Source organism: Echiichthys vipera (genome assembly GCF_963691815.1).
Source record: "Echiichthys vipera genome assembly, chromosome: 4".
In the NCBI taxonomy this organism is placed as follows: Eukaryota; Metazoa; Chordata; class Actinopteri; order Perciformes; family Trachinidae; genus Echiichthys; species Echiichthys vipera.
The window spans coordinates 2,713,877-2,740,619 of NC_139829.1; the positions used below are offsets into that span (position 1 = coordinate 2,713,877).

The 26,743-nt window shown below is 42.5% G+C and overlaps 1 protein-coding gene across 3 annotated transcripts in view; it reads left to right on the forward strand.

Moving 5' to 3' along the window:
* The first annotated feature begins 16,794 nt into the window (after nt 1-16,794).
* The window catches only part of fam189a2 (family with sequence similarity 189 member A2), a 50,295-nt gene continuing 40,346 nt past the window's right edge, over nt 16,795-26,743 (forward strand). Inside the window, exon 1 of one of the 3 annotated variants that reach the window (XM_083911954.1) lies at nt 16,795-17,433. In XM_083911954.1, the coding sequence (XP_083768080.1) occupies nt 17,155-17,433 (279 nt within the window). In that variant the 5' untranslated portion in view covers nt 16,795-17,154. The remainder of the gene's footprint in view (nt 17,434-26,743) is intronic. The other 2 variants (XM_083911953.1, XM_083911955.1) reach the window with 2 other exon arrangements.

The window sequence follows — 26,743 nt, forward strand, 5'->3', positions numbered from 1 at the left end:
CAATGGTGTCTAAGGCAGCACTAAAATCTAGTAAAACAAGTACAGAGACAAATCCTTTGTCTCAAACTATTAGAAGGTCGTTAGTCATTTTTACCAGTGCTGTCTCAGTGCTATGATTTGATCTAAATCCTGACTGGAAGTTCTCAAATAACTCATTATTATGTAAAAAGTGATACAGCTGATTGCCGACTAATTTCTCGAGGATCTTAGAGAGAAAATGAAGGTTAGATATAGGTCTATAGTTGGCTAGAACCTCTGGATCAAGACTGGGCTTTTTAAGAAGAGGTTTTATTACAGCTACTTTAAAAGACTGTGGTACATAACCTGCTGATAAAGACATGTTAATCATATCTAATACAGGAGTGCTAACTAAAGGTAACACTTCTTTAAGTAACCTAGTTGGAATAAAGTCTAGGAGACAAGTAGAAGGCTTTGATGCCTTCAGTCCAAGAATACATCAGGTCGTACAGTTGTTTCTAAGGTTCCTGGGTTTGAAGAAAAATTGGTGCCAAGCGAGTTGATTTTTTCTCTAATAGTTATAATTTTTTCATTAAAGAAGGTCATGAAGTTGTTACTACTGAGGGTTATAGGAATACATGGCTCAATAGAGCTGTGGCTCTCTGTCAGCCTGGCTACAGTGCTGAAAAGAAATCTAGGATTGTTCTTATTCTCCTCTATTAAAGATGAGTAATAGGCTGCTCTGGCATTACAGAGGCCAAATTTAGTGAAACGCCATTTAGTTTCCAATTTTCGCGATACTTGTTTTAATTCAGGGGTTTGTGAGTTATACCACGGAGCTAACTTCCTCTGTTTCATTATCTTCTCTTTAAAAGGAGCAACAGAGTCGAGTGTTGTTCTTAGTGAGCCTGCAACACTGTCAACAAGGTGATCAATTTCAGAGAAACTAACGTTAGTGCAGGAATCTTGAATATTAGGATAGGGCATTAAAGTAAATGCAGTGTAACGGGTGGTGTATGGACCCAATTGCAGTACAAAGGACTCAGAAACCAGTGACGTGCGGTCAGGGGAGGCAGGTGAGGCTGTGCCTCCCCTGTCATCATGAGAGGAAAAAGAAACGAAATGATAAAATAACACAAGTATTAATATTTGTCCTCTGGACTATGATTTTGGTGTGGTTCTTAATGTATTTTGACCGTTTTTATAGTAAAAATCGCAGAAAATTCTGTATTTCCTATTTAAATAAACGGAGTCTAATTCAGAGACGAGAGGTGAGGCATGGACAGCCGAGCCTACCTCCATATTGCGCAATCACTCACAAACTGTATTGAGCGCGTGCCCTCTGCGCGTGCTTGCTCCCATGTCTGTGTATGTTTCCAATATGATGGTTGAGGACACTTTTATGAAATAAAAGCATACGTCTTCTTTTCCATGGTGTTCAGTGATGTATTTTACGTATGTGTGTAATATTTACATCTTATTGATGTGACATAAATCCACAGGGGAAATGCCTGGCTTGAGTCAGGCAGTACTTCTGCCTCAAGGCAGGCGGCGATAGTGAGCAGCCTAATAGCCAGGCAGGTCACGGTGAACTCTGACCCGTGTGCATAAAGTAAACACAAGAAGTATGCTGTGCGACGCTGTAGAGCTTAGCGACAAGCTGTCATTTCTCGCCCTGAAAATGGAGGATTTGATTTCTAAACTAAGACATTTTTCAAAGCTGGACTTTCAGTCAGTAAAGGAGAGATATACTGCAATATACAGTCATTTACAGTAAAGGTAAGATATGCTGCAATATATAGTGATTTACAGTAAAGGTAAGATATACTGCAATATACAGTCATTTACAGTAAAGGTAAGATATACTGCAATATACAGTCATTTACAGTAAAGGTCAGATATACTGCAATATACAGTTGCACTGGTGTTTTAAAATGGTCTCTCTCCTCCTATCCTGTTGGCATCCTACTGTATGTTTGTAAATCTGACTTGTGAGTCAGTGCCTCCCCAACCCCAACCCTCACTGCACGTCACTGTCAGAAACAGTGGTAAAAGTGCAACGGTTATTCAGACTCGGGCAGACAGGCAAACAGTTCGGAAAACGGCAAACAGGAATCAGGAGAGGAGAGGCTAAACTCTTGGTCAGGGACAGAAGGCTGGGTCGATTTACCAGGGTGCAGGCGAAGCAGGGAATCAGGGACAGGCGAGGTCAGTACCGGGAAGACAGGCAGAAGAACGCTGGAAAGTCTTGCATGACATAGAACAATCTGGCAAAGGAGTGAGTGTGGAGCTGACAGGCTGAGTGGGGCAGAGGCAGGATCAATGGAAAACTACTGAGGGCTGGATGACTGAACTGTGACATGCAGATGGAATCCTGTCCTTAAATATAGTTACAGCACTATCAGATAAACATCTAGTGTAGATATAATAATGGTCTGATAAAATGGGATTCTGTGGAAAGACTATTAAGTCATTGATTTCCACATGATAAGCCAAAACAAGGTTGAGGGTGTGATTAAAACAGTGAGTAGGTTTATGTTCACTCTAACTAAACCAATCATATCTAATAGAGAGATAAACGCAATACTAAGGCTATTATTATCAACGGCCATATGAATATTAAAATCTCCTATAATGATTACTTTATCAGATTTAAGGCTAAATTTGACAGAAACTCTGAGAATTAAGATAGAAATTCAGAGTACGGACCAGGAGCACAGTGCACTATGACAAGTATAATTGGCTGCACTGTTTTCCAGGTTGAATGTGAAAGACAAAGAACAAGTCTTTCAAATGAATTATAATTTAGTTTAGGTTTAGGGTTGATTAATAGGCTTGAGTCATAAATAGCTGCAAAGCCTCCTCCTCGACCACTGCCTTGAGGAATATGAGTATTAATATGACTGGGAGGAGGAGGAGGCCCAGCTCTCATTGGAGGATTTGAAGACATTTGATAAGAACTTGGAGGTAGACACATCTGGCTGTAGATATTCTGACTGATATATTCATGATTATTTTGATGATTTTGATGTATATTTGCTGTTTTCACTTGTTATTTGATATATTTTATTGTATTATAGTCATGTATTTTCTTTTGGCTGCTCATTCTGTTTGTCAGAAACATTGTCAGTCGTGCTGCTGTCTGTCTCAGGACACTATGAAAAAAGAGATGTTTAATGTCAGCAGCTCTTTCTGTGAAATAAATAAAAAATCCTCCAGCCTCTCAAACACAGTGTAATGGTTAAAGCTAATAATGCAGAAACATTAACGTTATGTGGTCAACAATAAACCTGTATCCCCAAAGCAATTTCAGTCAAAAGCAACTGACTCACCTCTCATCCAAGAGGCTTCATCAGCTCCTGTACACATCTGACCAGGCTGGGACTGGTCTAACTATCTGGTGTGGAGATCCCGGTATTTAACCTCTCACAAGACCGAGATTCAGGAGATTCAACAATCTAACCTCAAAGAACAACTGTTCACAAATGACCTCCTGTGACCCCAATGGCTGTGGTTAAGACTCAACAGAGCACTAACGAAGTCGAAACCTACTTCCCACCAACGACTGTCACTCTAACGACGGTCAGCTCTTCCTGCAAAGTGAACGGGGAGGAAATGGGCAGCGAGCAGAGTAACAGGGTGATTTAAATAGAACCTAATTATCAGCTTTTTTGGCCGCAAGTATCGATACCTTTCTGTGGAAACAAAATATTGATTAATATCGCAGAATTGATACAATCCTACAGCCCTAGTGGACGTGGTCCAGCTTCGCTTCAAGTGTTGAAATGGAGGCTTTGAGATCGGTGGAGAGGGCTTTGAATTCAGCAGATAGGGCTGAACGGTGCTCTTCACAGAGGTTAGCAATAGCCAGCATGTTAATCTCACCGCCTGCCTCGTCTGCCGGGCTAGCCTTCGCCCCCTGGTCTTTTACAGTCTGTCTGGTTGCATACATCAACATATTTTGGTGGTTTATCCATCAAACAAGATGAATATTACTATTTGTTGTGACTTTTGGGGTCCTGAAACATGAAATTATCAAAGGTTGCGGGAGGTAGACGTGTGTCTACTCCATCTCAGCCAAACCGGAAGTACATGGAATATTTTTTGAGACAGTTACTGGTTCAAATATATTTTTAGGAAAAGAGATATATTTTTAATGACAAGAATTATTTCTGAATGAATAAATCAATGTAAAAATGATCTCATCTTTTGAAGGCTCTTTGAAAGGAATGGATCCACCGCCCCCTCCTGAAAATCACATCTTTATAAAAGATGGACAGAGGTACGGTGACATCACCTATAGGTTTGTGAACCTCTGTTTTGAAACCAATCCCGGGCGTCGCCATCTTGAATTTTTGCAACCAGAGACAGAAAAGGGGGGAGCTTTGGAGGGATAAGGGGTGGATCTGAGTGGGACCCCAGGACGGCTCCATGTGCACGTCCACTTCTATCTGCAACCTGACTGTATCTGGCCCGCTGCCAAAGTAGCTAAATTACTGTAGTAGTAATACGTTTGGTAAACATGAAGAATAAATGTTAACCTTATGTTGCTATTGTAACTGAAGTTACACTGTGTAAGCTGCCACAGTCGTTACTTGATGGTAGATAATGTTAATAATGGAACCATAATGGCATTATATTACAGGGGTCTCAAGTTTTGTGTGAGTGACATTCTCCCATCACCCCCCTCCAGAAGTCAAGTTTTCATTGTTTGTCTAAAACAACTTGTGAATTTGTTGTAATGTAACATTAAACAGGAGATGTCTCAGCTCCAGTGGTTTCCACTGTGGGTGAAGGAAACTTTCGGAACATGGTTGAAGCAGAATCATGTGAACAGTTCCTGGATAACTATGCTTTTTTTCATTTGTTTAAATCTCTAAAAAAAATTAATAAACCAAACGTCTTTTTGGTATTAAATATAAGCTTCATCTTTAAACATCCATGTCAGTATTTCCCTTTACAACTAAATGAGCCACTTTCTGGAAAAGTGCTAAATACATACAATTTATTTGAATAGAATAGAATAGCCTTTATTGTCATTGCATTTGCATACAACGGAATTGGAGTGCTACTCCCCCTTGGTACATTTTAGAAAAGAATATATAATAAAACAATAAGCAAAGTATAATATAAGCAATAAAAACACAATATAGTATAAACAATATAATAATGTGAACCGTATAAACAGTTGGGGAACAGTATAAACAGATGGGTGGAGAACAGAAACTATACTAAAATATGTATATTTAGAGTGGAGCATGTTATTATTGCACAAGAATTTTAAAGTGGCTTTTTTCAGTTTAAAGTGGCTTTGTTTCAAGTTATTTAAATTCTAAATTTTAAATCTGATCAATGTGATCAATATTTGTGACATTTGAGGTAGTTTGTTTCGTTGTTTTTTTTGTTATTGACTGCAGTGATAGCTCTAGAAAAGAAGCTATCTCTGAGTCTGTTTGTCCGTGATTTTTGATACCTGTAGCGTCGGCTAGAGGGTAACAGGTCAAACAGGTCGTTGCTGGGGTGAAAGGAGTCCTTGATAATGTTTTCAGCTCTGCTGAGGTAGCGAGAGCTGGCAATGTCCTCCAGGCTGGGCAGAGGGCACCCGGTGATTTTCTGGGCTGTGTTGATGACCCTCTGCAGCGCCTTCCTGTCTGCGGCTGAGCACACTGCATACCATGCTGTGATGCAGTACGTCAGGATGCTCTCTATGGCGGCTCTGTAGAACATCACCAGCAGCTTCTCCTCCAGGTTATTTCTCCTGAGCACCCTCAGGAAGTGGAGACGCTGCTGGGCTTTCTTAACCACCGCCGTGGTGTTTGCAGTCCAGGAGAGGTCATCGGCCATCTGCACACCCAGGAACCTGATGGAGTGGACCCTTTCCACACAGTCCCCGTGGATGTAAAGGGGGGCTGGGTCCGCTCTGCCCTTTCTGAAGTCCAGTACCAATTCCTTTGTTTTTGTGGTGTTCAGTTGGAGGTTGTTTACTGAACACCACGTCGTCAGTCTGTTTACCTCGTCCCTGTAGTCGGACTCGTCTCCCCCTGAGATGAGCCCGACCACCGTGGTGTCGTTGGCAAACTTGATGAAGGTGTTTGAGAGATGGGTCGGGGAGCAGTCGTGTGTGTATAGGGTGAACAGAAGGGGACTCAATACGCATCCCTGTGGAGAGCCTGTGCTGAGGGTGATCGCGGTGGAGATGTGAGGGCCAAGTCTGACAGACTGTGGTCGGTTTGTCAGGAAGTCTTTAATCCAGTGGCAGATGGGGGTGGAGAGGCCCAGGTGAGAGAGTTTCTGCACCAGGATCTCTGGTATGATGTGGTTGAATGCTGAGCTGAAGTCCAGGAAGAGCATTCTCACGTAGCTCCCCCTGTGCTCTAGGTGGCTCAGTAAGAGCGTACTCAGGACCCGGACTTTAGGGTACTTGTCCCCCCTCCCTCTCCCCCCCCGCGCCCAAGCCCCGTTTGTACTCACACTGCCAGGGCCGGCCCATTCTTCTTGCTGTCCATACGCCATCACGCCGTAACACGTCACACACATTGATCGTGTGTGTGTGGCTTTGTTTACAAATCTTTCCGTAGACCTCGGAGTTTTTGTGCGTCTTGTCGACTGTTTTTGAATATTTTCATCCGACCAAATCTGCAGTAAACACTCAGATGGTCAGATCCAGCAAGGTGGGGGAGGGGTGTCGCTCTGTAGGCATGTTTGATGTTAGAGTAAACATGGTCCAAAGTATTTTCCCCTCTGGTGGCAAAATTCACGTATTGTACAAATTTTGGGAGCACAGTCCTTAAACACACTTGATTGTCACCGGCAACGGTAAAGACCCCATCCGGGTGGGCGAGCTGCTGTTTGTTTATGGTAGCAAGCAGGAGGCTGAGGGCCGTGCTAACGTTAGCATCCAGTGGGATGTAAACAGCTATCACAATGGCTACAGTGAACTCCCTCGGTAGATAAAAAGGTCTGCACAAGACTGCCAGAACCTCTAGATCAGGAGAACAGTGTGTGTCAATGATCCTGCTGTCACAGCACCACTCGTTATGTACGTAAACGCAAAGCCCCCCTCCTCTGCTCTTACCCGAGTCTCCGTTTCTGTCCTGCCAGTGTAGCGTGCAGTCTGCCAGCTCAACTGCAGCATCGGGAATCAGCGGGTGAAGCCACGTCTCCGTGATGACAATAACGCTGCAGTTTCGCACAATGCTGGTTGTTGCCATCTGTAGCTCCAGTTCGTCCATTTTATGGGTGATGGATCTGGCGTTGGAGATGAAGAGGCTTGGTAATGCTGGCCTGTGCGGTTGTTTACGTAGCCTAGCATCTGGGCCCGACCGGCATCCTCGCTTCTGCTTCCTCTCTCTCCGCCGCCTCCTGGGCGGGATGACCATTCACGGAGATCCCGGTGGTCTCACGATGTCCTCCGGGAAGTTGTGTTTTTGCTGATAGTCGCCAGTTACAGAGTGTGCCTTAGGCCCAGGTCGATTAGGTTCTGGCGACTATATGTGATGGCTGTAGTGCAAAAGTCCAACAAAACATTAAAAAAAAGTAATGAAACAAAACACCAAGTTGGAGAGCTAAGAGCCGCTGCTCCCGCGCGCGCCGCCATCTTGCCACGCAGATGAGATTTTTGAACTGGGGGGGACCAAATGATTTCAACTCAATACGTTTTTTTTGTGTAATTTGGGCTTTAACTAGCGCTCAAGTAGTTGCTTTCGTAATAGCCTATGGGCCAATGGTTTGCACAAAAAAGCCATTGGAGAATTATTATTAGAAATCATGGATAAACATCAATGAACATTGTTAAACAAAGGATGACCTGATCAACACATAGTGTCACGTGGGGTGACAGAGAATACACGGAGGATGGGACCCAAATGCAGACACGGAACTCAGGAGACAGTATTAACAAATTTAATAAACTTATTTTACAAAAGGTACACTAAAAACAAAGGCAAAAACAAGAAAGAACTGAGACAAACTTATCACGGGGGATGAACACAGGAGGCAGGTACGCAGGTAGACATCTGGGTGTGTAAGAGTATGTGGAATGATGATCCGGCACCAAATGAGGCTCAGGACTGGCTTAATATACAAAGTGGCAGGTGATCAATGCCAACAAGAATCACCTGCCAGGAAAACAAACTCAAACCAGGGAAACAGAAAGGGGAGCACGTACAGAAAAACACTGACAGAGGGGGGACAAAAACAAAGACTAAAAAGGAGAGGAGGACTGTCCTGATCCAATCACGACACATAGCCATATATGATGAAACTGTTATTTGTCTGGAATGCCAATCACCTACAAAAACGTCATGCCCTATGCAATGTTCAATTTAAACATTTGTGTATAAACCATAGACTGTATAAAAAAAAAAAAATTAACGTAGCCTCTCCGCTGGGGTCCATTCTCTCTACTTGATCCAATCATATTCGCCTCTGGGAGTCGCCGTCTTGTCTGACTTTGACTCCTCCTCATTTCCTCTTACCAAATAAGGGCATTGATGTGACATTGGGGGGAGGGAGATCAATCTGTGTGGGTGATGTTTACGGAATTAGCCACATTAGCTCCACCGTCCGGGAACTAGGCTAACAGAAGATGTTACTAGATAAACGGGGGTGAGAGGCCCGTGTCTCTAGTGGAGATTACACCAGCTATGATATGAAATAAAGTTTTTGGCAGCCAGCATTTATGATCTATGATTTAAGCTGATATTACACATTACCATGCTCATAGACTGTAAAACACCGACCCTCACAGCTCGAATCCTCCCGCTGCTCCAGATTAGCATCTAGTGTCTGTGTGATAAATAGCAGGCTGTATTCAAGTCATGGCGCAAGTGCGGCTATTTAATTAGCATGACAAAGCTAATGTTAACATGGTGTGTTCCTAAACCATCTGTTTGTACAGTTGAATGAAGAGCAAACCCTCTTGTCACTTATGGAAACACCACCACACAAATGAATGAATCAGTATCAACAGACAACAGTATTACTCAACACGGTTGTTTTGAAGAAGTGCAGGTTTTGTGCGTATTGCTGGATGGTTTGCTGTACATTATTAGCGGTAGTATTCAATCACCCGGCCACGGCCCACAGGTGATTAGTATGCTGCTGCCTGTTCATGATGCAGGACAGCTCGGAAAAACGTGTTACGACATGTTACAAATGAATTGAATGGTAGTAAAAAGTGCGGGAAACAGAAAAATATGAATATGCCGAGGGCTCAGATACGGGAAGTGCAGTACGCTACTGGCCAGTGGCTGTGGGCCCCTGCTGGTTGGGGTGGGGGAAACTGGTTGGGGGCCTAAGGCAATAGCCTAATTCGCCTTAAAAGGAAATTCTGGTGTCATCACAGGGTCTTTTAAGGCAAATTGGGTCATCAAATAAGCCATTGAGGCAATTTTTTTCGTGTATGAACTATTAATGTAGATTTTCCGTAGAGTCGCTAACAGCCTGCTTCAGCTAACATGGATAAGCTTGGGGCGGCGAGTTGAACGCATTAAAACCTTTTTTAACCACTAGTACTGCTCATGATAACACCAAACCTCTGCAGCAGTAATGATAAGTGTCCTGACACATTAACAAAAGCACCAACAATGTAGTATGTGAACACAGAATTCATTAAAATTTAAAGACTTACCTACTAGCCCCGGTACCAGCTGCTCCATTCAAGTAGATTACAAAGTCAATCCAAAAGGAAGGAGCCCATTGATGATTCATTCCAGCAAAACACGTAAACGTTGTGGTTTGCTGCAGACACAATTATCCCTCTGCCTAAGTGTCTCCATCAGCGTCTCAATGTCCAGATTTAAAACAATAATCCACTGGTTTATCAGAGCACGGTCAGAGTACGGCAATGGCAGCCTATGAAAAGTTTCTGGGTTGAAACTTTTATTTTTGTTTCGCAAGTGGGAAAGATACAAACACGAACCATTGAACCATCAAGTTGCAGGCTAGTCCGCTTTACCCGTGCCTGCACTCACTGTGCGTCTTCCGGTAACATACACCCCCTGCCCCCTGAGATCTGGGTAAAGTTTCGGTGCTGCAGGGAAAGCTGTGTTGGACTTTTCACCAAACTGCCACAAACCACAACGTTTATGTAATTTTCTGGAATAAATCATCACTGGGCTCCTTCCTTTTTGGATTGCATTTGGTAAGGGTGGAACGGTTCACAAAATCCACTGTTCAGTTCTTATCACGGTTTTCGATTCACGGTTCGGTTGTTTTTTTCTATTTTTTTTAGATTCTGTAAATACCATGTATCAGATCTAGTGTTGGATTTGGTTCTGTCAGTCCCTTCTCTCTCCCTTTTGTGTGAGTTCGTCTCCCTCTGTCTGTTTTTCCCTGCATGTGTCTCCCCTGTGTGTTGGTTTTTGTCCAGGAACAGGTAAGCCTGGTTCCACCCCAGCCACAGCGAGTTACGCTGATCACCTCCAGGGGTATAAGAAGCCGGAGGTGAACCTGCTTTTTCGCTCCGTGTTGTTAGTGGTTAATTGTTGTTTTGTTTGTTTCCCTCCGTAGTACCCGCGTTCCTGTTTTCCTGTCCTGATCCCTGACCGTCCGTTGTTTCCTCGTTCCTGTTACCCTCGACCGTCTCGTCTTTAATGTTCTTGTTTCCCCTGTAGTTATTCCCGTTTTGTTGTTTATATTAAATATTTGTTTGTACTTTTACTCCGTGTCCGTGTCTGCATTTGGGTCCAGTCTCCCTGTGTTATTTCCCCGCACCGTTCATGACATCTAGAGCCTAATAATCAGATTATTTTTTAATCAGATATTCTTAAAAACATGTCATGCTATCATGCAAAAACTGAAAAAATGGGGCAGGGATTACTGTAACAATGTTAAATGAAAGTGAAGTGAGATTTTGAAACAGTAGGAGATTTGCGCGTTTATATATTTATTTGGCCAAAAGGTAAACAATTGTTTGCCTTCAAGGTGAGAAGGAAGAAGAAGAAAAATGAGCATCACATCAGTGGATATTGTAAAACAATGCAGTGACATAGGATCACATTTATTGTCTTTATTTTATCAATGTAAATAGTCATAGGCCTCAACAAGCAACAAGCTTGTCAAAAAGCAATCCTTCTTAAATGAACAAACCTGTGAACCAGAGGTTTTCACTCAATTATTGGACTAAAGTAAAGTTTGAAGCTCTTCTCCTTTGAGTTTTTAATTTACATGCTACTTTATATTTCTACTCCACTACAAATCAGGCTGATGAGCACATATGAAACATTAGTTTATTCATCAAAAATTAACGTAACATAAACGCAAAGTAGCAGGATTTTTTTAAAAATGCCTTATGTAAACACAGGCTTCACCGTGACAGAACCAAAAACTTCTCTGCCCGTTCTCTGTGTAGGCGCGCGTGTGTTATGGCTGCGCGCCTACACGGAGCTGTGGGGATTTAACCACGGATTTAACCAGACAGAAACGATTGAGAACAACAACATTTAACCACGGATTTAACCGGACAAAAATGATTGAGAACAACAACATTTAACCACAGATTTAACCAGACAGAAAAGATTGAGAATAACATTTAACCACAGTTTTAACCAGACAGAAACGATTGAGAATAACATTTAACCACAGATTTAACCAGACAGAAACGATTGAGAACAACATTTAACCACAGATTTAACCAGACAGAAACGATTGAGAACAACAACATTTAACCATAGATTTAACCAGACAGAAACGATTGAGAACAACAACAGTTTAACCACAGATTTAACGAGACAGAAACGATTGAGAACAACAACATTTAACCACAGATTTAACCAGACAGAAACGATTGAGACCAACAACATTTAACCAAAGATTTAACCAGCCAGAAACGATTGAGAACAACATTTAACCACAGATTTAACCAGACAGAAACGATTGAGAACAAAAAACATTTAACCACAGATTTAACCAGACAGAAACGATTGAGAACAACAACATTTAACCATAGATTTAACCAGACAGAAACGATTGAGAACAACAATAATTTAACCACAGATTTAACCAGACAGAAACGATTGAGAACAACATTTAACCACAGATTTAACCAGACAGAAACGATTGAGAACAACAACATTTAACCATAGATTTAACCAGACAGAAACGATTGAGAACAACAACAATTTAACCACAGATTTAACCAGACAGAAACGATTGAGAACAACATTAAACCACAGATTTAACCAGACAGAAACGATTGAGAACAACAACATTTAACCACAGATTTAACCAGACAGAAACGATTGAGAACAACATTTAACCACAGATTTAACCAGACAGAAACGATTGAGAACAACAACATTTAACCACAGATTTAACCAGACAGAAACGATTGAGAACAACACCATTTAACCACAGATTTAACCAGACAGAAACGATTGAGAACAACATTTAACCAGATTTAACCAGACAGAAACGATTGAGAACAACAACATTGAACCATAGATTTAACCAGACATAAACGATTGAGAACAACATTTAACCACAGATTTAACCAGACAGAAATGATTAAGAACAACAACATTTAACCACAGATTTAACCAGACAGAAATGATTAAGAAAAACATTTAACCACAGATTTAACCAGACAGAAACGATTGAGAACAACATTTAACCACAGATTTAACCAGACAAAAACGATTGAGAACAACAACAATTTAACCACAGATTTAACCAGACAGAAACGATTGAGAACAACAACATTTAACCACAGATTTAACCGGACAGAAACAATTGAGAACAACAACAATTTAACCACAGATTTAACCAGACAGAAACGATTGAGAACAACATTTAACCACAGATTTAACCAGACAGAAACTATTGAGAACAACAACATTTAACCACAGATTTAACCAGACAGAAACAATTGAGAACAACAACATTTAACCACAGATTTAACCAGACAGAAACGATTGAGAACAACATTTAACCACAGATTTAACCAGACAGAAACGATTGAGAACAACAACATTTAACCACAGATTTAACCAGACAGAAACGATTGAGAACAACAACATTTAACCACAGATTTAACCAGACAGAAACGATTGAGAACAACAACATTTAACCACAGATTTAACCAGACAGAAACGACTGAGAACAACAACATTTAACCACAGATTTAACCAGACAGAAACGATTGAGAACAACATTTAACCAGATTTAACCAGACAGAAACGATTGAGAACAACAACATTTAACCACAGATTTAACCAGACAGAAACGATTGAGAACAACATTTAACCAGATTTAACCAGACAGAAATGATTAAGAACAACAACATTTAACCACAGATTTAACCAGACAGAAATGATTAAGAACAACATTTAACCACAGATTTAACCAGACAGAAACGATTGAGAACAACAACATTTAACCACAGATTTAACCAGACAGAAACGATTGAGAACAACATTTAACCACAGATTTAACCAGACAGAAACGATTGAGAACAACGTTTAACCACAGATTTAACCAGACAGAAACGATTGAGAACAACAACATTTAACCACAGATTTAACCAGACAGAAACAATTGAGAACAACAACATTTAACCACAGATTTAACCAGACAGAAACGATTGAGAACAACAACATTTAACCAAAGATTTAACCAGCCAGAAACGATTGAGAACAACATTTAACCACAGATTTAACCAGACAGAAACGATTGAGAACAAAAAACATTTAACCACAGATTTAACCAGACAGAAACGATTGAGAACAACAACATTTAACCATAGATTTAACCAGACAGAAACGATTGAGAACAACAATAATTTAACCACAGATTTAACCAGACAGAAACGATTGAGAACAACATTTAACCACAGATTTAACCAGACAGAAACGATTGAGAACAACAACATTTAACCATAGATTTAACCAGACAGAAACGATTGAGAACAACAACAATTTAACCACAGATTTAACCAGACAGAAACGATTGAGAACAACATTAAACCACAGATTTAACCAGACAGAAACGATTGAGAACAACAACATTTAACCACAGATTTAACCAGACAGAAACGATTGAGAACAACATTTAACCACAGATTTAACCAGACAGAAACGATTGAGAACAACAACATTTAACCACAGATTTAACCTGACAGAAACGATTGAGAACAACACCATTTAACCACAGATTTAACCAGACAGAAACGATTGAGAACAACATTTAACCAGATTTAACCAGACAGAAACGATTGAGAACAACAACATTGAACCATAGATTTAACCAGACATAAACGATTGAGAACAACATTTTACCACAGATTTAACCAGACAGAAATGATAAAGAACAACAACATTTAACCACAGATTTAACCAGACAGAAATGATTAAGAAAAACATTTAACCACAGATTTAACCAGACAGAAACGATTGAGAACAACATTTAACCACAGATTTAACCAGACAAAAACGATTGAGAACAACAACAATTTAACCACAGATTTAACCAGACAGAAACGATTGAGAACAACAACATTTAACCACAGATTTAACCGGACAGAAACAATTGAGAACAACAACAATTTAACCACAGATTTAACCAGACAGAAACGATTGAGAACAACATTTAACCACAGATTTAACCAGACAGAAACGATTGAGAACAACATTTAACCAGATTTAACCAGACAGAAATGATTAAGAACAACAACATTTAACCACAGATTTAACCAGACAGAAATGATTAAGAACAACATTTAACCACAGATTTAACCAGACAGAAACGATTGAGAACAACAACATTTAACCACAGATTTAACCAGACAGAAACGATTGAGAACAACATTTAACCACAGATTTAACCAGACAGAAACGATTGAGAACAACAACATTTAACCATAGATTTAACCAGACATAAACCATTGAGAACAACATTTTACCACAGATATAACCAGACAGAAATGATTAAGAACAACAACATTTAACCACAGATTTAACCAGACAGAAATGATTAAGAACAACATTTAACCACAGATTTAACCAGACAGAAACGATTGAGAACAACATTTAACCACAGATTTAACCAGACAAAAACGATTGAGAACAACAACAATTTAACCACAGATTTAACCAGACAGAAACGATTGAGAACAACAATTTAACCACAGATTTAACCAGACAGAAACGATTGAGAACAACATTTAACCACAGATTTAACCAGACAGAAACTATTGAGAACAACAACATTTAACCACAGATTTAACCGGACAGAAACAATTGAGAACAACAACATTTAACCACAGATTTAACCAGACAGAAACGATTGAGAACAACATTTAACCAGATTTAACCAGACAGAAATGATTAAGAACAACAACATTTAACCACAGATTTAACCAGACAGAAATGATTAAGAACAACATTTAACCACAGATTTAACCAGACAGAAACGATTGAGAACAACAACATTTAACCACAGATTTAACCAGACAGAAACAATTGAGAACAACATTTAACCACAGATTTAACCAGACAGAAACGATTGAGAACAACATTTAACCACCGATTTAACCAGACAAAAACGATTGAGAACAACAACAATTTAACCACAGATTTAACCAGACAGAAACGATTGAGAACAACAACATTTAACCACAGATTTAACCGGACAGAAACAATTGAGAACAACAACATTTAAACCACAGATTTAACCAGACAGAAACGATTGAGAACAACAACATTTAACCACAGATTTAACCAGACAGAAACGATTGAGAACAACAACATTTAACCACAGATTTAACCAGACAGAAACGATTGAGAACAACATTTAACCACAGATTTAACCAGACAGAAACGATTGAGAACAACAACATTTAACCACAGATTTAACCAGACAGAAACGATTGAGAACAACAACATTTAACCACAGATTTAACCAGACAGAAACGATTGAAAACAACACAGAGCGGAGCTTAGCGAGCTGTTTCCGAGAGGATTCAGAAACCACAGAAGAAGAGCGGAGCAGGAGCGTGCGTTATGGCTGCGCGCCTACACGGAGCGTGTGGAGCAAGTCTCCGAGCACTCTTAGGGCGCACTCACACTGTCCTTCCGCACCGCGCCCCGGGCTATAGGGCGCACTCACACTGTCCTTCCGCACCGGGCCAAAACCGGCGCCTGTTCGGACATAGAAATTAGAAGGACAGACCATGCACGGACATTTAACAACAACAAAAATGGCGGCGAAAGGTTCACGTTGGTGTGATGCGGAGGTAGAGTGTTTACTGCAGATTTGGTCGGATGAAAATATTCAAAAACAGTCGGACAAGACCCACAAAAACTCAGAGGTCTATGGAAAGATTTATAAACAAAGAGACGCATCGCGATGACGTCAATCAATGCGTGTGACGTGTTACGCGTGATGACGTATGGACAGCAAGAAGCATTTGCGCGAGGCCCAGGCAGTGTGAGTACAAACGGGCCTGGGGCGCGGGGGGAGAGGGAGGGGGGACAAGTACCCTAAAGCCCGGGCTCACTAACTCTGGGTTCACTAACTACATTGTTGGTGCTTCAGTTAATGTGTAGGGGCTCTTCTCAAGCTACTGCAGAGGTTTGGTTTTATTTGGAGCAGTATTAGTGGGTAAAAAAGACGTTTGAATGCCTTCAACACGCTGCCCCGAGCTAATCAGTGTTAGCTGAAGCAGGCTCTCTTGAAAATCTACGTTAGTGGTTCATACACAAAATATGGTGTCGATGGCTTAATTGATGAATGTATTTGCCTAAAAAGGACCCTGGGAGGATTTTACACCGGAATTTCACTTTAATGGGAGGTCCGCCTCTGGGGGTGCCCTTTCTCTATTCAGGCCCATACCCTTTAAAAGTTGGCGCCAGGCCTGATACGGAGCTAAAAAGGCTACATGTGTGTAATGCTGTGAGGCCGTGGTGTTTTTGAAGGTTCAAGAAGACAGTGCGTCCTGTTTACATGTCACACATGGCTGCTCGGCCCCTCCCCCGTCCTCACTTTTCTCAACCCGCTGCCATATGTGAAAGTCGAGCCGAGCCTCCAGCCCTGCAGCGAGCATGTTATCTAAAAGGGGACACCGTCATGGCCGGGGCACCGAGCTGCTACACTGAACTCCGCGTGGACCCACCCTTGAATCCGTGAAAACAACGCTCCTGTGGAGAAACTCGAGCTCCAAGACATTCTTTGTTTTTCGTCTTGCCCGCCGGGCCTCAGATGTCACTCCCGGTGGTGTTGCCGGGGTCCTGCTGTCCGGTTATCGGGGCTTCGCAGCTCGCTGAGCCGTCTTACCGAAACCGACCCCGTGGCTTGTCCGCCTCATCCCGGATTGCCGGCGGTGGCTCTCGGCTGCTGCTGCCCGGGCGGCCGCTGCTCTCGCTGGGCTTGTTGCAGCTGCTCCTCGGCGGTTCCATGGTGGCGCTGTGCTTCGGAGCTCTGTCCCTCAGCAACTCCCCCCCCATCCGAAACTCGTGTCCCTTCTGGGCAGGCTCCTCGGTAAGTTAGCCAGAGGCTCAGTGTGCATGATATTCATGTTTTATGACCATTGTGCCTCCAACTTTATCGCATCGAAACAGGCTTCTCTGGCCAGGAGTTCATCATTTCAGTAGACTCGGAGCCTACGGACAGGGCTCGACACAGGGACTGATGTGTTGTTAATATTTCCCAAAGCAGCTGCACTTTGACTGGCTTCCATTAGACTAATGCCATTAATAGGCTGCTGTCACTCACTCGGGGCTATGGCATGATGTCAGATGCTCGCTCCCGTATTGTCGCAGCCACTGGAGTGGGACTTTCACATAGTATTACAGTGTTAGCAGCAGTGGCGTTCCCAGGACATTAAGAGCGGGGTGTCCATGGCAAAGTGAACTTGAACCAATGGCATGTGATATGCGTTATTAACTACTGCAGAGATGATTCTTAATTGAAAAATCATGTTGCCATCCATTTTAAAGCTATAGTGCGTAATTTCTATGTTTCTGTAAATATCTGTTTCACCCACGCCACTACATGAGGAGATGATACAACGCTGACTAAGCCGTTTTGCTGCTCGCTTCGTGTATCTTTTGGTCACTGGATTTTTAATTCACAAATGGATATTAAAAAACGGTTATTTGATTTTTGTTTTCAAAAAATGAAAAAAAAAATCAAAATTGAATTACAAGGAGTTTTATTTGATTTTTGTTTTCTAGTTATGATAACAAAAGTTAAAATCACTAGAAGACAAAAACAACATTTTTTTCATATTTCCCAGTAAAGCAGCTGTGAGGACGGTGCTGTGTCACAGAGGGATTTCTACTTCTTCTCTGATATTTGAACTTGTGACAGCACATGGTTCAGGTCCTGAGGGCTTTGACTGTTGGGAGTTGGGACTGGTTTGGTTCAAAAGTGCTGAATTCTATCTTTATGGCTTATTGTTGTTGAAACGCTAGCTTGTTGTCGTTGCCATAGCTACGGTAAACATTCAGGTAACGTTAGTGAGTACCATTATTATTATAATATGGATAAAATACAGAACAACAACCCATGCTACTTTACTGAGCTATAATTAATGTTAGATGTAAGGCCACAGAAGCTGTATCGTTTAGCCTATATTAGCTTATATTAGCTTAGCTTTAATCTTCCAAACAACAATAAACCATGAAATCCAGCATTTCTAAACAAAACCTATTACAAATAACAACAGTCAGACCTGTTAGAACTGTAACTGATGTGTTATGATAAGTTATTTTGTCCAAGTTAAAGAAATGTAAATTAGCTACCATGTCCTGATGTTATTTTACCTGTGTGGGTAAATGTCACCTTAGCATTACATTTGCTATTATGGTAGTGTGTCTTTATGGTTGTCTCATCTCATCTCATCTTCATCCGCTTATCCGGGGTCGGGTCGCGGGGGCAGCAGCTTTAGCAGGGGACCCCAAACTTCCCTTTCCCAGGCCACATTAACCAGCTCTCACTGGGGGATCCCGAGGGCGTTCCCAGGCCAGTGTGGAGATATAATCTCTCCACCTAGTCCTGGGTCTTCCCCGAGGCCTCCTCCCAGCTGGACGTGCCTGGAACACCTCCCTAGGGAGGCGCCCAGGGGGCATCCTTACTAGATGCCCGAACCACCTCAACTGGCTCCTTTCAACGCTAAGGAGCAGCGGCTCTACTCCGAGTTCCTCACGGATGGCTGAACTTCTCACCCTATCTCTAATGGAGACTCCAGCCACCCTCCTGAGAAAACCCATTTCGGCCGCTTGTACTCGCGACCTCGTTCTTTCGGTCATGACCCAACTTTCATGACCATAGGTGAGGGTAGGAATGAAGATTGACCGGTAGATCGAGAGCTTTGCCTTCCGGCTCAGCTCTCTTTTCGTCACAACGGTGCGGTAGAGCGACTGCAACACCGCCCCCGCTGCTCCGATTCTCCGGCCAAACTCACGCTCCATCGTCCCCTCACTCGTGAACATGATCCCGAGGTACTTGAACTCCTTCACTTGGGGTAAGGACTCATTCCCTACCTGGAGTAAGCAATCCACCGGTTTCCTGCTAAGAGCCATGGCCTCAGATTTAGAGATGCTGATCCTCATCCCAGACGTTTCACACTCGGCTGCGAACCGATCCAGTGAGTGCTGAAGGTCACTGACCGACGATGCCATCAGGACCACATCATCTGCGAAAAGCAGAGACGAGATCCTCAGCCCACGAACTGCAACTCCTCCCCACCACGACTACGCCTTGAAATCCTGTCCATGAAAATCACGAACAGGATTGGTGACAAAGCGCACCCCTGGCGGAGGCCAACCCCCACCGGAAACGAATCCGACTTACTCCCGAGGATCCGGACACAGCTCTCACTTTGGGTGTACAGAGATTGGATGGCCCACAGAAGTGACCCCCTCACCCCATACGCCCGCAGTATCTCCCTAGGAACCCGGTCATATGCCTTCTCCAGATCCACAAAACACATGTAGACTGGATGAGCATACTCCCAGGCCCCCTCCAGGATCCTTGCGAGAATGAAGAGCTGGTCCGTTGTTCCACGTCCAGGACGGAATCCACATTGTTCCTCTTCAATCTGAGGTTCGACTATAGGATGAACCCTCCTTTCCAGCACCTTGGAGTAGACTTTACCAGGGAGGCTGAGTAGTGTGATACCCCTGTAATTGGCACACACCCTCTGGTCCCCCTTTTTAAAAAGAGGAACCACCACCCCGGTCTGCCACTCCCTTGGCACTGTCCCAGACTTCCACGCAATGTTGAAGAGGCGTGTCAACCAAGACAGCCCCTTCCAACCCAAAGTTTTCAGCATTTCTGGACGAATCTCATCAACCCCTGGGGCTTTGCCACTGTGGAGTTGTTTGACTACCTCAGTGACTTCCGCCAGGGATATTGACAATGATTCCCCATCAGCCTCCAGCTCTGCCTCTACAAAAGAGGGTGTGTTAGTCGGATTAAGGAGTTCCTCAAAGTGCTCCTTCCACCGCCCGATTACCTCATCGGCTGAGGTCACCAGCGTCCCGTCTTTACTGTAAACAGCTTGGACGGTTCCCCATTTCCCCCTCCTGAGATGTCGAATGGTTTTCCAGAAGCACCTTGGTGCCGCCCGAAAGTCCTTCTCCATGGCTTCTCCAAACTCCTCCCACACCCGCTGCTTTGCCTCTGACACAGCAGAGGCTGCAGCCCGTCTGGCCTGTCGGTACCTTGCAACTGCCTCCGGAGTCTTCTGGGATAGCATATCCCGGAAGGCCTCCTTCTTCAGTCGGACAGCTTCCCTGACCACCGGTGTCCACCACGGTGTTCGAGGGTTACCGCCCCTTGAGGCACCTAAGACCTTGAGGCCACAGCTCACCGCTGCAGCTTCAGCAATGGAAGCTTTGAACATTGCCCACTCCGGTTCAATGCCCCCAACCTCCACAGGGATGCCAGAAAAGCTCCGCCGGAGGTGTGAGTTGAAGATCTCTCGGACAGGGGCCTCCTCCAGACGTTCCCAGTTCACCCGCACTACTCGTTTGGGTTTACCTGGTCTGTCCAGAATCTTCCCCCATCCTCTGATACAACTCATCACCAGATGGTGATCAGTTGACAGCTCTGCCCCTCTCTTCACCCGAGTGTCCAAAACATGCGGCCTCAGATCAAATGATACGATCACAAAATCGATCATCGACCTTGGGCCTAGGGTGCTCTGGTACCACGTACACTTATGAGCATCCTTATGTTCGAACATGGTGTTAGTTATAGATAATCCGTGACTAGCACAGAAGTCTAATAACTGACGACCACTCGGAATTAGATCAGGGAGGCCGTTCCTCCCAATCACGCCTCTCCAGGTGTCTCCATCATTGCCCACGTGGGCGTTGAAGTCTCCCAGCAGAACTATGGAGTCCCCTACTGGAGCCCCATGCAGGACTCCATTCAGGGTCTCCAAGAAGGCCGAATACTCTGAACTGCTGTTTGGTGCATATGCACAAACAACACTCAGAGTTTTCCCCCCTACCACCCGCAGGCGTAAGGAGGCGACCCTCTCATCCACCGGGGTGAACTCCAACACCGCGGCGCTCAGCCGGGGGTTTGTGAGTATCCCCACACCCGCCCGGCGCCTCACACCCTGGGCAACTCCAGAGAAGAATAGTGTCCAACCCCTATCCAGGAGAACGGTTCCAGAACCGAGACTGTGTGTGGAGGTAAGCCCCACCAGATCTAACTGGTAGCGCTCCACCTCCCGCACAAGCTCCGGCTCCTTCCCCGACAGAGAGGTGACATTCCACGTCCCAAGAGCCAGCTTCTGCTCCCCTTGTCTGGTCCGTCGAGGCCCCTCACCTTCACTGCCACCCGTGCAGCAGCGCACCCGACCCAAGTGGTTCCTCCTGCGAGTGGTGGGCCCACAGGATGGAGAGGAGGGAGGTGCCACGTCACTTTTTCGGGCTGCAGACGGGGGGCCCGGGCTTCCTCCGGGCAGGGTCTCTCTTCCTCTTTGTTGTTTGTCCATTGAGTCTTTGTGAACCATTCTTAGTCCGGCCCCTCGCCTGAGACCACTTTGCCATGGGAGACCCTACCAGGAGCATTAAGCTCCAGACAACACAGCCCTCAGGTTCACAGGGACACACAAACCTCTCCACCACGATAAGGTGATGGTTCCCGGAGAGGTCTTTATGGTTGTGTTCAGTTTATTTATTAACGTTGGATTGTTTGAGTATCTTACAACAGCACTGTGTAACGGATTAATGTCACCAGTCGGGCAGTTTTTAAATTCTATCAAACCTTCTGTTTAACCTACAAATATGAATGATCGTGTAATGTTAAACATTTATTTAATGGTGTTAAACCAAAGTCTAACTTCTTACTTTTGTAACCATGTATTATTATACAGTAGACGTTCTAAAGGACGCTGACACCGGTGAATTAACGTTAGCCATATACTCCTCTCGTCGGACACCCTCCTCGCCGTAAATACTGGAGCTGCTGGTCGTCCACATTAACATCAATGTTTTCAAAACATCCAGGAACGTACTTCAATTCAATTCGATTTTATTCTATTTATAGTGCCAAATCATAACAAAAGTTATCTCAGGACACTTTACAGAGTAAGTAAAGACCACACTCTATGACTTATTTATGATTTACATAGACCCAACAATTCCCCCGTAGAGGACGGTGGCAACGAAAACCTTCCCTTTAACAGACAGGAACGTGGAACAGACCCAGCTCTATGGAGGACGGACATCTGTCTGCACCGGTTGGGGAGGAAGAAAAGGAGAGAGAAAGAGAGAAAAGAAGGACAGATGGACAGAGAGAGACAAAGACAGACAGACAGATGGACAGAGAGAGACAGACAGACACACTTCCAGAGATGCAAGCAACCAAAGAGTAACAGTAACTATAATAATGTGAATATGACTTATATGTTATGGCAGTTAATACAGCAGAATAGTAGAAACAAGGGGAGCTAAGCTACTTCAGTCCTTCACAATAAAATGACATGCTTTACCAGCTCCAAAATATACCATAAAATCTTCTTCATTTCCATTTTGAATGTAAACCACCACCTGATACCCTCAGGCTGAGCGTCGCCCAAACGTTCTTACTGCTTTCTCTCACCAAACCACATTTGTTTACTAATTTGACATGTAGAGGTTCATGTACAAATATGAAACTTCACTTGTAGATTCTTAGAAGTGTGTAAATTAATTCTACTTGCACTTCGGTGCAGGTAACCCAGTAAAAGCACCAAGAAAAGACTGGAATCTTCTCCAGACAGGACGTGTCCGGATAGGGACCATATCAGCGAATGGCCACTGGTGATACAGTGACGGACTGTAGATTAGTGGAAACAGCCAGGTCTGACTGTAGCTGTTTGTAGCTGTTTTGTTCAGAAATGCCAGATTTCATGGCTTAATGTTGTTTGGAAGATTATAGCTAAGCTAATATAAGCTAATATAGGCTAAGGCAACAATAAATCTTCTGTGTATCTTCTTATATGTAATATAGATATACCTTATTCCTCATAACATTTATTTTATAGTATCTCTTAGTAAAGCAATAAAGTATTATGGGTTGTCGTTCCGTATTTTAGCCATATAATCATGACATCCTATCACTTACGTTACCTGAATGTTTACCGTAGCTATGGCGACAACAACAAGCTGATGTTAACTTAGCTTTCAACAACAGCAGCAATAAAGATATAATTCAGCACCTCCAAAGCAATTTCAGTCAAAAGCAACTGGACTTGGTTATTTGTTTGGCAGTTGCCTTTGACTGAAATTGCTTTGGGAATAACGATGACCTGGACAAATGAGAACATTCACAGGCATAAAATTCAGCACATTGGAAAAAAAAACCAATTGAATTTGCAAATACAACTACCAACAGTCAAACCTCTCAGGACCTTATACTGATATGTTACCAAGTTAAAATATCAAATAAGAAACATAAATCCCTCTTCGACACAGCACCACTTGTCCTGATAGTCGCTGTTACTGTGTAAACCGAAACTTCTGGTCTTACAATATGAAAAAACAGGCATTTTTTTCATTTGTCTTCTGGTGATTTTAATTTTTAAAAACAAATCCTTTTTGTCCATCCCTTTCTGACCTTGACAAAAAAGCCTTGCAATCTAATTTTAATTTTAGTATTTTTAAATGAAAATCAAGTAACCACTCATTTTATGTTTTTTAATATCCGTTTGTGAATTGAAAATGGAATGACCAAAAGATACAGCGACCCTCCTCTAACCTCCTCTTTCAGTATTTGCTCTTTTTGCATTTGGTGTAGTTGGCGACAATGCACAATGACAAAACAATTTAAAGGAATCATGGTTTTCATGCGTTTCTAACGCACTGTAGCGGTTTGCCTGAATGTTCTTTTCTTAGGGTGCCAGTCTGTGTTTAATCAGACACTTTAATGGTTAGGTTCGTATTAAAGGTCAATCCCCACATGGAGAAATGAATCGGTTTTAAAAGGGGTTAAAAATCACCAGAAAGAAGGATCACAATTAAAATACAATAATCAGAGCCATAATTATACAGCAGTAATAAGAGCCACAATGCAAACTTTAAATCAGTGTATTGAACAATGAGCTACACTCGGCATCAGAAAATGTCTTTGAAATAATTGTCCAAAAGATCCAAATAATGTTCTCCAACAGAAACAGAACAAAGTTAAATGGTATGGTACTCTATGGTTTCAAACTCAACAAAATAAAGAAAGAATTTCAGTTTGTTTAATTCTGTTTTAGTTGTTTTTTGTAGGAGTGAACCCTCTTCTCAAACTAAATAATAAAGGATCTCTGATAAGTTTCAGTTTTGTTTTTCCCTGTTCTGCATCTTCCAAAGCAATTTAACAAACAATCTAGCGAGAGAGAGACGCACCTCACCGTGTACAGTTGAAATGAAGTTAAATGAGGACAGAAACAGTGAGATACTTTCTACAGCTGCATTTTGAAAATAACGTTTCACTTCCCTGATTAACTGCTTTGTTCTGGATCACGGTGGGCTCTCCCTATTCTTTGTATTGCTCGCTCGTATGGTGTTATATTTGTGCCACATTAGTGAAGGAGCAAAGTGAGATTTTGAGAAAACGTTTGAAAAATTTGCAAGGCAGAAGTAAGCTGCGGAGGAACGAAGCCAAAAACATAGGATACACACTTTCCAGCGGCAGCGTGGAGCTTGGGCGTAATCTTAGTTTAGCATTAGCCTGAAGCTTTTCCACACACCATGGCCACCGCCGTAGTCAAAGATGACAGAGATACAACAGAGCTTTGAAATCTTCCTGCTTCTCTAAAGTCACCGGTGTGGAAACATGTTTGCCTTCTCTGTGAGTTATGTAAACAAACAATGAACGATAGTGCTCTGACGGGACTTCATGGTGCATTCAGGTGCACCTTTTGACCTGGGACAAGCGGATTCCACAACAACGGTAAACAGAAACAGGTAGATGAGAAAAAGAGCTGTCTGTCTGGGGACAGAGATGGTTCTATTTGTAAAAAAAATAATCTACCATTAATGTTCAAGTGACTACATTTAACTTCTGACAACAACAACCTAAAGGTGCTTTCTAGTCCTTCAGTTGCTGCTTTTAGCTGTTGCACTTTTTTTTTGAAAAGAAATGTAGTACAGATTATATATTTTTAAGGTCCCATTACCTGCTGCATTTTTTTATTTGATCTTTATTTTATTATTTGAAAGGTACCTTCAGTTCTCCGTAATTAATCTGTTATTAATTTTAGACTATCTCACCTGTTACATTTTATACTACTTAGTTTTATAGTTTGGGTTCAGTAAAAGAAAGAAAAGTTCCAAAAATTTTTCTGTATGCTTTGAATTATAGTTGTAAGTGGGGGCAGAATTGGCAAAAACTGGTATAGGCAGGTTAGACTATAGCAAATCGGTATTGGCCAAGCAAAATTGCAATCGGTGCCCCCCTATATATTAATCTTATTCACACGATCATTTCTGTCTCTACATGGTCGCAAGTTTACACACTTTGTGATGCACGAACACCAATGGACAGAGGGCTTGCATCAGAAAAGAATCTGTTTCCAGTCATCACTTAGCTTGATACATCATCTGCAGGAGCGTTCACAGCCTGTTAAAGCGGTATCAGTCTACAGCTGATTTTATCTAATCAAACAGTCATAATGTGCAAATATTAACTTTATATCCATGGTTATAGCCAAAGTGTGTCTTTTGTTACAGGTGTCTCTTTAAAAGTACTGTAACAGACTGTGGTAACTGTTAATGTTATGTTTAAATGTTTGGAGTTCAGAGTGAAACATTGAGATTTCCTACAGGTCAGTGAAGTAAACATGTTGTGTTCAAAATTCTGTGAAGCCTGTCTGCATGTCAACTTCCTATGAGTTATCCACGGCAGTACATACAACTGTAGTTGGCTGACAGCTAAGCTAATGCTAACTGCTGGTTGGTTTCTGGTCGGCCTAACAAGCTTACGTTAGTAATGTGTAGTTCGTCTACTTTGAACTGCTTCTACGTGCTAAATAAAGTTTTCACACACTCAGCAGAGAAGTCAACATTACTTACAAGGAAACAAAGGATACATGTTATCTTTTCATTGCTGGAATGACCTGAGTCCTGAGGATGTCAGCGACAGGTTCGAAGATGCCGTCGCTAGTGTGCGCATGTATGCCGTTTTCAAGACATTTGCCGACCATAGATCAGTTCTTGCAGCCAAAGTTCTACCATAACTATAGTAGTTAGAAATTACAAACTGGTCCTGTATCAGCAGATAAGCTGTCATCATTGATTGAGCAGTGTTTGATCCTGCAGTGTGGTGATGAACTTCACCAACAACCAATCAGGTGACTACC